Below are 12427 nucleotides of genomic sequence, written 5' to 3' on the forward strand. Positions count from 1 at the left end.
TATAATATGATTGTGTGGTATCTAATGCAAAGTTTATCATGTCAGGTGTCTTCGGAAGGCTCATGATGTACTGAGCATTGTTGTTATGGTAATGTTTTAGTAATTGTTGTTATAGATATGTTATAGGTTGTAATTTCATGTATATAGTTATGAGGCAGAGAATGTGTTCTCATGGCTTAAAGCAAGCTCAGACAAAAACTCTCCAAGAGCAGAGGGGCAGTTCACGCCTCATCAGGGCATGTATGGGACAAATCCAGCCTAGCCTCACAGGAACAAAGGACGCTGGCCTAGGCAACAACAAAGGATCTGTTGGACTCTCAAGTAAGTCACCCCCCTTCCTTTAAACTATCCTCCCTCCTCCCCGTAACCCTTTTACTAGACTGAACATATAAATCTATTACTAATTCTCTCTAAAAACTAGTTTTAAAGAGCAGCAATACACAATTTGAAGGCAAATAATGTCTTTGGTTTCCCCTCTCTCTGTCTGTCCTTTGTTTTCACCCATTTTAACTTGTGACTTTGAAAAGGTTTTTGTTAGATGAATAGACCTAGTCTAGTAAGACCTCTGCCTTAATATTATTTTCATGTACAACAGTATCAAGTTGTTTGCTATGGGTTATTTACAAGTATCCAGACAATTGCCAAGTATTAAAGGAAATGCTCACAAATCTCAGCAGTTTTATGAATTTTCTTACAAGATAAGCATGTTTCATATTCTCCTCTTTAAAATATTTCAGGGAGAAGGATACCATGTGATTTAGCTGACCAGCCACACAGCGGGTGACATTCCTCAATGCAATACTTAAGTTCACACAAGCCTTCAAAATAGGACTTAAGTAGTGCATGGGTATTTAGCTAGCTCTCTGCATAAGGGTGCATTTCACCCAGCACAAATAGATCGTGAAATTTCACAAACTCGTAATCTGCAAATTATTCATCCCAGCCATTTAGGAGAAGGCTGGTTATGTTTCTCCTCAAAACCTTTAGACAACTGAGATGAGTCAATGAGATTAGAAATAATGGCTGCAAAATGTGTTCTGTTTACATGTTGTACATCTGATTCTATATTCAATATATATTTCACAGCCATAGCCAGCTGGTTACATTTCAGAGATAATCTTAGGCCAAAGTCGCTTATTCTAAACTAGGGCACACAAAAAAACCAGGGTGCCTGTCATAAAAGGACTACACCTCAGGGATGTTAAGGGAAGTTCAGCAGAGAACACAAGATACTCAGTGTAAAACCTCTCACAAGATCAGTGGCAGCTGCATGATCAAAGCATGTTGCCCGATGCTGTTGTTTCTACAGGTAAGAATGAGGGAGCTGGCTAATTGAAGTGTCAGATGTCACTATAGGGCAGGGGTCGGCAACCTATGGCACGGCATGTGAGCCGATTTTTAATGGCACACTGCTGCCTATCGGGTCCCAGGCGCCGGCCCCGCTCTGCCCGCTGCCGAACCCAGGCCTGGACGCCGGCAGGCAGCAGTGTGCCATTAAAAATCCCGCCCGCCCCGGCCCGCTCTTCTCCGCCCCCGCCCCCCAGCAGGATGAAGAAGCTTGGTCCTGCCGGCTGCTGCTGCAGGGCAGGAAAGCACCCCCTCCCCCGCCTCTTTCCCCAGCGTGCTGGGTTCCTGCCCCCCCTCCTCCTCTCCCTCTCTGCTGCCGATCAGCTGATGGCCCTTGCACCGGGATGGGGAGAAGAGGAGCTGCAGCGCTCCCGCTGCTCCGGGGAGGAGGCGAAGACGAGGTGGGGACGGGGCCTTGGGGAAGGGGGCTGGAATCAGGCCATATCCCCTCCAGCCCCCTCCCGTGAGCTGCTCTGAGCAGGGGGCTGGGAGCACCCCCACGACCCCAGCCCACACACCCAGCCCTCTGCCCTGATCCCTGCACCCCCCACCCCTCTGCCCTGACCCCTACACCCTCCTCACACACACCCAGCCCTCTGCCCTGATCCCTGCACCTTACATCGCCCCCACACCCCAGGCCCCTGCCTTGAACCCTGCACACTGCTCATACACACCCAGCCTCCTGCCCTGACCCCTGCACCCCCCCATGGCCCCAGCCCTGACTCTAGTACTCCCACACATACCCGGCCCCCCCACACCCCATGTCCTGACTCTTGCACCCCCCACATTCCCACCCCCACCCTGAACACCAAACAGGAGCTCCTGCACCCTCCCACATTCCCACCTGCACCCCTTGCACCAAATGGGAGCTGCCCAGGTAAGTACTCCACACCCAAACCTCTTGCCCCAACCCTGAACCACCTCCTTCATTCTAGCTCCTGGCCAGACCCTGCACCCCAACCCCCAGCCTGCTCCTTCACCCCCAGCCCTGTGCTCAGTGCACTCCCACCCTCAGCTCAGTGCAGAGAGAGAGGAAGAAAATGGGCTAGAACCAGGGAGAAGGTAGGTACCTACTCTAAGTGGGCAGGGCCGGGATCCCAGACCGGCAGCGGGCTGAGTGAGGCCGGCAGCCAGAACCCTGGCTGGCAGGAGCCGGTGGACTGAACCCCAGACTGGCAGTGGGCTGAGTGGCAGCAGGCTGAGCCGCTCAGCCCACTGCCAGTCTGGGGTCCCAGCCCCGCTCAGCCCGCTGCCGGTCTGGGGTTCTGGCTGCCGGGCCCTTGCCAGCCAGGGTCCCTGCCGCAGGCCCCCGCTCAGCCTGCTGCCAGCCTAGGTGAATGGAACCCTAGGCTGGCAGCGGGCTGAGCGGGCCGGTGGCGTAAGATCAGCATTTTAATTTAATTTTAAATGAAGCTTCTTAAATATTTTGAAAACCTTGTTTACTTTACATATGACAATAGTTTAGTTATATAAGAGAGACATAGAGAGAGACCTTCTAAAAAACATTAAAATGTATTACTGGCATGCAAAACCTTAAATTAAAGTGAATAAATGAAGACTCAGCACACCACTTCTGAAAGGTTGCCGACCCCTGCTATAGGGCATGCTCCTCAGAGTATACTTGGTAGGCTTTGCCAATTTTTGAGTCAGTTGCAAAACAGTCTTTGAATGCCAATAGACAGCAGCAGATAGAGTACATTTACATATCAGATATGAGCAAGCCTCCACGATGTCAGTACAGATGCAGAGTCAACATGGCTTCTATTATCTTAGACTCTATAGCATGTCAGCCTTCAAAGCAGTCTTGGTGGTAGTTCCCAAAAGCCAAAATATTGTGATGTGGCATTTCCCCTCCATGTCCTAGCAATGAGAATCTGCAGCTCACTCAGAGCTCTTCATTTCAAAGCGCTGTTTAATCTGGAAGTGCTCACACCTCTTGTGCTTCATGGTGAGTCCATACTGAGGTGTTACGTCCGCCTTCTCACCATCACATATGCTGAACTCCAATTGCTGGAGAAGGGTGGTCAAGAAGAGGAAGACCTCCCACCTGCCAATGGACTCACCAATGCACTTCCTCTTCCCCAAGCCAAACATCATCACTTTCTCACTCTCTGCCCTGTTTACTTCAGTCCCTTCAGCACTGAGGAAACGCTCTGGGTTGAAGGTAGATGGATCTTTCCAAAGCTTCCTGAAATGGAAGGAAGAATACCGCAGTGGTACCATCATCTGAAGGATTACTAGGAAAGCAGGCATTTCAGCATGAATAGCATCAGAACAGACTCGTGTGAAACATGGCAACAGTTTTCAACCTCACATCCAACTACTTTTACTACTCATTCGTGCTCTCACCTCACTGCAGCTAATTCAGTGTCAAATTCAGCTCTGGTGTTGCTTACTTGAAAGTTTATGCAGTTACACCAGGGATGAATTTAACCCTTTATGTTCATGACTGAAGGCAATATCGTTTCGGCTGAGGGGAAAACAAGTTATTAATGGGCTCAAATTTTTTTTAAAAAATGATGATTTGAGGTTTCATAATTTGAAATCTTCCTGGGAAAACCAATGTGTCCTAGACCATCCATAATGGACCTATCCTCCATAAACCTATCCAGTTTTTTTTTAACTCAGTTATACTTTTGGCCATCACAAGATCCAATGGCAATGAGTTCCACAGGTTAGTTGCGCATTGTGTGAAAATGTACTTCCACTTGCTGGTGTTAAACCTGCTGTCTATTCATTTCATTGGGAGATCCTTGGTTTGTGTGTTGTGTAAAAGGATAAACAACATTTCCTTATTCAGTTTCTCTACACTGTTCATGATTTTATAGACCTCTGTCATATCCTCCCCCGTTAACCATCTCTTTTCTAAGCAGAACTGCCTTAATCTTTAGTCTTTTCTGGTATGGAAGTCATTCCATACCCTTTTGTCATCTTTGTTGCCCCTCTCTGAAGCTTTTCCAGTTCTACAATAGCCTTTTTGATATGGGGCAACCACAAATGGACACAGTATTCAAGGAATGAGTGCACCATGAATTTATATAGCGGCATGATGATATTTTCTGTCTTATTTTTTATCCTTTCCTGAATAGTCCCTAACATACTGTTAGTCTTTTTGATCATTGATGTGCATTGAATGGAAGTTTTCAGAGAACTGTCTGTTGTGGCTCCAAGATCTTTGTTTGGTGGTAACATCTAATTTAGCAAGAGAGAGAGAGACGGGATTTTCCCATATGCATTACTGTGCACTTACCAACGTTGGATTGCATTTGCCATTTTGTTGCCCATTCATCCAGTTTTGTGAGATACCTCTAACTCTTTGCATATATATTGAATAATTTTGTATTGTCTGCAAACTTTGCCACTTTGCCCCCTTTTCCAGATTAATATGTTGAATAGCACAAATCCCAGTAAAAATTCTTGGATGACCCGCTCTTCACCTCTCCATTGTGAAAACTGACCAATTATTCCTACCCTTTCACCAGTTTCTGACCCTTGAGAGGACCTTCCCTCTTATCCCATGGCTACTTAGTTTCCTTAAGTGCCTTTGGTGAGGGACCTTGTCAAAAGCTCTGAAAATCCAAACGTACAGTATCGACTGGCTCACCCTTATCCAAATGTTTGTTGACTCCCTGAAAAAACTGTAAGATTAGTGAGGCATGACTTCCCTTAAACTAGGTTAAACCTAGTCTACCTGCAAGATACTGGATCCCAGCAGGCCCAGTACGAACAACATTAGTTACTGTGGCATATGGGTGTGGGGAAAGGCTCAAACTTTAGTATCTGAAAACCATATTGGTCCCAGTTCTCCTCTCACAAGGTTGAAAGTCAGAACTCCATTCGAATCCATGGAATTCTACTAGCGTAAGTGAACAGAATAAGACCCATTGTTTACCAGTCATACAGTAAATCCTCAGTGAGATCGCTCCTCCCCCACACCCCAAAACAGATACTTCAACCGGTTTACAGGGTTTCTATAGAAATAATGTCTGTAGCATATTCCCAATAATCCTGTACAGTCATTTAGGACTCATCTAGATTTGTCTTATTGATACAAAGGCATTGGAACAATTTTAGCACCAACCCATCATATTTGGTCTGACTGAACTTACTCATCGTGATTGACTTGCCACTGGTTGACAAACACACAGAGGTCCTTTGGGATGAAGTAGCCATTCAGTACTGTGTCTTTCGTTGTGCTGAAAGAAACAGAGGTGGTCTTAAGTTTAAAAAGCTGCAAGGCCCCTTTCAGATGAATCAAAGTGAGATGACAGTTTTAGAGAAGTGTCTTGTTTTGTACATCTTATTTGCATTCCTCAGACTTGTGTTAGGTGATAGCCCATCTTTGTTTGTACTTGCAGTGTTAATTGTGAACATTTCTGGGAAATGGAGAACTTTCAGATTCATGTTACTAGCAAAGAAAGTTCCTGTCACAGGAAACAAATGCCTGTTGAAGTGATCAGGTGACATGGTTTCTCCCAAGGAAGAGAAGAAAACATTAAGGCACTATGCTGTAGCTCTTAATGGCCCTGCATCAGGTGAATTGGAGGGTGTGAAGTGAAACTGTACTTGGGATTCAGCAGCTTGCGATCAACAACCAGTGCAGCTACACAGGTACAAACCCCAACTAAAGCCACCCTTTACATCAATACAGCTACATCAGTTGCTGAATTGGAGCTAATCCCATGTATAGATAAGGCGACAGAAAGGGTTTGAATAACTAATTCAAATCATAGAATATCAGGGTTGGAAGGGACCTCAGGAGGTCATCTCTTCCAACCCCCTGCTCAAAGCAGGACCAATACCCAATTTTTGCCCCCATCCCTAAATGGCCCCCTCAAGGATTGAACTCACAACCCTGGGTTTAGCAGGCCAATGCTCAAACCACTGAGCTAGCCCTCCCCCCCAATCTGCTGTGAATATTTCACCCCCCATTCAACTTGAGGAGGGAGGGTGCCTTTTGCACTATTCCCCCAGAGGAGTATGGTTTACTTGGCTTCATATCGGGAGGTGGTTAAGGTGATAACAGGGTAAAGAATTGTGTTAGTCTGCACAGGAAGGGGGCTGAGTCGGAAGACCATTCTCACAGAGAGCACCAAAAAAAAAAGGGCACAAACTGGCCTTGACAGTTACAGGACTTACCAGTGAGGAATGGTGAAGGGCAGGAAGGAGGAATGTCTGAACATCTCTAAGGTAAAAGCTTCTGTATAAGGCAGCATGGGCCGGTCTGATTGTCTGGGTCTCCTCTCTCTGCCAATCATCTGATCTACAGGTTAGAGTGGAGGAAGAGGTTGTTTGGCACCCAGCCTTCGAGACACAGGCCTTGAAACTGTATATACCTGAAAGCATGAACCTACCTAATTCTTCATGAATCTTCTTCTGAATTTCTGGATATGTCACAAGATACATGAGACTCCAGGACAACGCAGTTGTCACAGTGTCAAAACCTGGATAGAGACAAAGGAAAAGCAAAGCATTTAGTCATCACTTGAAGACAAGTCAAAGGAAATTTACAACCCCATGACTTTAGATTTTCCTCATTTCTTGGCCAATTTTGCAAGTTGTTAATGTTAGTAGTAGTGCAATTTTTTTTTATCAACTCTGTAAAGTTAATCAAAAATGTGGATGTGCCACAACTTAAATTCAAGGGTGTTTGGAATTTTAGTTCAGGCCCATCTCTAGCAGTGTTATCATCCCAACTCTGGATTGACAGCACTAAACAGCAGTACACAACTGTCTCTGGAGAACTTGTTTCACGGTTATTGTTCCTACAAAGTCCTTCAGGGGGACTGAATTGCCAAAGACTCTTGATTTAAGAACTTTCAAGCTTTCAGTTTGTAAAATTTAACTGCTCTGCTCCTAGCAGTAGCCAACTGAAGTATCCTTTATGCCTCAGAGAATGAGAGTTGCATGAATCAAAGGCCTGGAGATAAATTGGAACAGAAAACTCTGGGATTGCTTTGGATTTGAATGCAAGTATTTTTACCAGCTCCAAAAAGGTCATTGACAATGCTGATGATCTTCTGATCAGAGAGCTGAATGTTGGCAGATTCATACACTTTCTTCTCCTGACAATGCTTAATCAGGGAGTCGGTGATGTCTCGAATATTGTCCTGAAATAGGAAAGTCCATAGGTTGGAAAGGGTACCAAATTCCAAAACACTAAGGCAGTTAAACAAGAACAGTCCACTGCTGGAGGGAGGAAAGTCTAGTGCCTCGTTGCCACAGGTGTGTGAACTCCGAAGCATGATTACATTGCAGGTTCAGATGTGCAAATAAGCTTTTCTCCCCTACAGTCATTAGCCAACAGATAATGCTATTTGTCCCAAGTTATGATAATAGAGTGGACTATATTGCTTCCTACAGCAGCTATGAAACTTAGATTAATTAAAGAGTTATAATCAATTGAAAACATTTAGTAGTTATAGCAAAATATAGAAATCAATGCCTCTAAATAGTCTGTTTATAAGAAATAATTGGGTTTTAATTTGTAATGTTTTGTTGGGAAATATGCTATTTGGCTAGAGAGAAGATGTTGCACGATCTCCACTACCTCTTCTCTAACCTCTGCTTCAGCTGATATTTGTTTGTGAGCCAGAAAGCAAAAGAGAAAAGACAAAAAGCAGACAATGAAGGACAGAGCAGGAAAATGGATGCAAATGAATCGCCTCCAAGCCGGTTACCTTATCAAAGCTGCTGTAGTGCTCCTTAACAATCTTCTGCAAAAAGGAGTTGAACCTCTTATTAAGATCCTTGAAAATTTTCATGGTGCGGCTAGGGAGATACTGGAGCACTGGGATGAAATCTGCAGGGTTGCCGGAAGCAGCCACCTTCCCAAACTCATTGTTCAGGTTTACCAGACTCAGCAGCTCCTGGTCACCATGGTCATAACGGTTGCCAAAGCACATGGCACAGATGACATTGGCCACAGAGACCACCACATATCGATAGGGGTCGAACCTCTTCTTCTCTTCCATCAGTTGCAGCAACTTTCTTACTAGGTAGTCAGCTTCTTTGGAGATGTGCTCCTCGAGGAGGCAGGTGGACAAAGAGTTGGGGCTGGGCGAGACAGAGAAGGTCTTCAGGGCATTCTGGGCCAACTTCCTGCGAGCTCTCCACACCTCCCCTGAATCAGAGCTGAAGGTCAAGCTCTGGCCATCTGCAACATGGTGAAAGCTGTAGAGATCAGGGCGCCCCATGAAGTCCTCCCCTTGCTTCACCAGGGCTTGTTTGATGGTGTCCAAACCACTCAGCACCAGCACAGGTCTGGTGCCGATCCGTATCTGCATCACATCTCCATACTTCTGGCTCATCTGAGTCAAGGTCAGGTGTGGATTCCTCCCCAGCTCCAGCACGTTGCCTATCAGGGGGTAACCCCTTGGTCCTGGGAGCCTCTTCAGCCCCTTGGGGATCTGCTGCCGGAAGGATCTGATGACCATGAAGGTCAGACAGAAGACAGCAGAGGCAATAAGGATCTCGGTGACTGAGATAATGCCCTGACTTCCCAGCAGTGACATTGCAGCCTTCCTCTTCAAGGGACTAAGAACCCTAAGATTAAACAAAAGAAAGGTAAGAGGTAACGTCCAGGAGGCACCTCAGGTTATAAGGCAGTGTTATCTGATGGTTACTTCATAAAACTAGAAGTCAGGAAACCTGCATTCTAATTTTGGTTGGGGCACTTGCTTTACGAGACTATTTCTACTTGAACCACATTTCTTTAAATGACCAGAGTGAAAACTTGCCACATTGATTTTACTCCTTTATGACCCCAGGACCAGAGATCTTGCTCCTTTCATTCCAAGAGTTATAATACCTTACATTTATATAGAAGCCATTAAAAGGATCCAAAAACTTTTTTCATACTATATGCCTATGACAGTGTGCAGTTAAGCAGCTATAAACAGAGCTTTTTGGAAGCTAGCACCCTGGTCACTTAGGTTATGTCTACACCGGGATAAAAGCTGCAGCTGGCCCAGGTCACCTGAGTTGGACTCAGGCTTGTGGGGCTAAAACGTGCTGTGTAGACATTCAGACTTGGGCTAGAGCTCGAGCTTTGGGATCATCCACCCTTGCAGGGTCCCAGAGCTTGGACTCCAGCCTGAATCCAAACATTTACACAGCAAGTTTTTAGCTCTGGAACCAGAGCCCTGAGAACCTGAGTCAGCTGAGCCAGGCCAGCTGTGGGGTTTTTATCGCTATGTAGACATACCCTTAGATAGAGCACCCAGGATACGCAGTGTAGAGTATGAGGGAGTTAGGTAGTTTGAGCAGGTTTGGAAGGTTAGAAGAGATCGCTTGGACCTGTAGAGAACCTGATAAGTTAATGAGGTAACTAGCTCATCAGCTGGATAGCTGGGAGAAGAAGGCAAGCAGTATACAAGACTGAGCCAGGGAGCAGGAGGGGGACTCCTAGCTGCTGCTATATTCAATTGGTGTTATACTTGGCACACAAGGGAGAAATACAGATGCTCTGATGGATTATGTATGCTGTTTAATTCACCCAGGCAGGGTTTCCAGGAACTGAAGGGGGACCTGCTTACAGGGCCAAATTCTCCTCATCTTGTTCATATGGTTAGTGAGTCCCATTGATTATTTAGGGGTCACCAGCCCTGTAGCATTGCACCCCAGTTCATCTAAAGAATGCATGCAGGTTTTTGCTTTGAATAGCCAAGAACTTCATTGCTGAAATGTTGCCATTTCTGGAGTAGAACATCATGGTTCCCTAACAGGCTATGGCAGCATTATACCAGCATTTACTAGGGAAATGAAGAGAAGGTGCCTTAATGACTTGGAGCTACCAAGGGGAAATTCTGAGGTACAGAATGTAGTTACCCAAGTTATAATTTGGCCCTAACACCGGGTCCGACCGTCCTAGTCTTGCTGAGTGTATCACAGGATGCAGGACTTAAGTGTTTGATCTCAGTTTAAGATCACCTAGAATATGCACATGCAGAAGGGAGAGATGGGGCTACCAAGATCTCTGTAAGATTCTTAGTATGACCACATCACATTTCTTTATGCCAGAAAAAAAAGTGTAATCTGAAGGCAAAGTCTAGTTCAGCTTTAGTCAAAAGTCTGTGACAGCCAGTGTGCACCTCTCTCCAGAAGGGTCTGTTGAATGAGGGTCTCTCTACTTACAGCACCTGTGCATAGTAGTGCACATAGATTAGACACCAGTTACTTTCGTGTGTTTGCTTCCGACACACTAGATCGTATCAGTTCCAAAGAGCACTGTATGGTTTATAGTGTCACTGATTCACCCATTAAAGATTGACATAGGAGAGGGAGTGCCTCACATTTCCACGGAAAGATGTAAGCTAGTGAGTGAGGAAATCAGTCCAGATTTTTCCATCTCCTAGTTCACACTGAAGGAAGAGAGTCTGTTCATTCACTGAGAATGAGGAAATGATGGGTAGACTTTTTAAAAGGGGTCAGTTCTCCTGGGTATAGGGTGACCAGATAGCAGGTGTGGAAAATTGGGATGGGGGGGGTGGTAATAGGCACCTGTATAAGACAAAGCCCCAAATATCAGGACTGTCCCTCTACAATTGGGACATCTGGTCACCCTACCTGGGTGAGGGATGCTTTTTTAAGTCACCAGGAAACCCAGACTAGACTTTTGAGCCCATCACTGAATGGACAGTGGCTTGTTTCATGCAAAAACAGGAACAGTCTTCCTAATTGTTTAGTGAAAGGAAATTATTAGAGACTAGGAAAGCATTAAGTGGCGGATTTCCACCTCTACAAGCAAGCCAGGCAATTCCCAGAGAAGACACATCTTCCCTGCAGAACCAAGGCACAATGGGCAGAGGTGGATCTGAAAACAAGGGTCTCCTATAAGATGTCCTCCATTCTAAATGTCCTGTCTTCTGGGACATTTAAATCGGACCATCTGAATTGATCTAAAGCAACTTTGTGGGGTTTAGAACAGTTTTTGCCAGAGACTATTTGCTTCCCTTGTTTCCATTTCTTGTTCCTTCAGTAGGAGATCTCTAGGTTTTGAGTCATCCCCCCCAACAAGCAGCCTATATTGCTCGCTCATCCAAATCTTAAGGAAGAGAGGTCAGAGCCTTAATATTGGAACTCTTTGGAGAGCTCCTCTGGTACACCCACACTTGGCTAGAGTTCTCTTAACTGATTCCCATCCAAGCAAATAAGTCTGTGGCAAAAGATTTAGGGCTCCATCCTTTTGCTATTGAACGGAAGTTTTGCTAATAATTTTGACAGGAGCAAGCCCTGGCCCTTAATTATTGCCAAAGATATATCCTTGCAGGATGTTGGATATGACTGTTTGCATGACTTCTTGCTTGTGAATGTGGGAGACAGAGTTATAACTGCCCCCGTGTTATTTCATCTGTAAGATACATGCTCAGGGGGATAGGGTATCATTCCAGCTATTAGGTTTCACTCTGATTTTTTGCAAACAGGTTTGAGGTCGACCTGATAATGCATCATACGACAGTCCAGGACTCCAGGTAATTTGAGCGTCTAATAAGTTCTATCACTAGTGGGGGAGGGGGAAAGACTTTTCTACATTATATGTGCAAAGCCACCAGACAGCCACATTCATCAGCCCCCTCCCCACAAGCGTTTACACTGCGGCTGGATCTGCAGAAAAGCACCGCAGAGACGGGGAGCGGGGGAAAGCAGCCTGCGGTACCTGTGCGTCCCAGATGCTTGGCGCAGCTTTCCTTGGAGAGCTCTTCTAAGGAGTAGGGTGCTCGTGGGTGCAGCTCGGAGATGCCCGGGGTCTGTCGCTTCTTAAGGGGGGTATAAGGTGCTCCTCCCCAGCAACTTGACGGGAGTGCCACTTTCTGCCAGCGTTATATGCACCTCCTTGCATCCCGATTGGCCGAGCATCCTCCCGTCACGTGACAAAAGTGTGCGCAAAGCTTCCAGCTCCAAAGTAGTGACTAGCAGCTCCCTTCCCATCGCAACAACCGCTATGGTTTGCACTGGACAGGATCCCTGGAGAGCGCCAGGGATTCGCCTCCGAGCCGCAGCGCAGAGAGATGTCAGTGCAAGAATCAGGGGCTCTCCAGCGCTGGGGCCGCTGCGCCTGCTGTCGGAAGCGCAGGAGAAA

General features: G+C 46.1%; 1 protein-coding gene across 1 annotated transcript; it reads right to left on the reverse strand.

Annotated features, from left to right (window-relative positions):
- Positions 1-2833: 2833 nt before the first annotated feature.
- CYP1A1 (cytochrome P450 family 1 subfamily A member 1) lies at positions 2834-12133 on the reverse strand. Its single transcript, XM_074964722.1, has 7 exons — positions 12005-12133; positions 8028-8892; positions 7331-7457; positions 6702-6791; positions 6487-6610; positions 5457-5543; positions 2834-3535 (listed from the first exon to the last, which is right to left on the reverse strand). Exons 2-7 carry the CDS (start codon positions 8859-8861, stop codon positions 3229-3231), a joined length of 1569 nt encoding a protein of 522 aa, XP_074820823.1. The 5' UTR covers positions 8862-8892; positions 12005-12133; the 3' UTR covers positions 2834-3228.
- Positions 12134-12427: the final 294 nt, after the last annotated feature.

Source organism: Natator depressus, chromosome 10, assembly GCF_965152275.1.
Source record: "Natator depressus isolate rNatDep1 chromosome 10, rNatDep2.hap1, whole genome shotgun sequence".
NCBI lineage: Eukaryota > Metazoa > Chordata > Testudines > Cheloniidae > Natator > Natator depressus.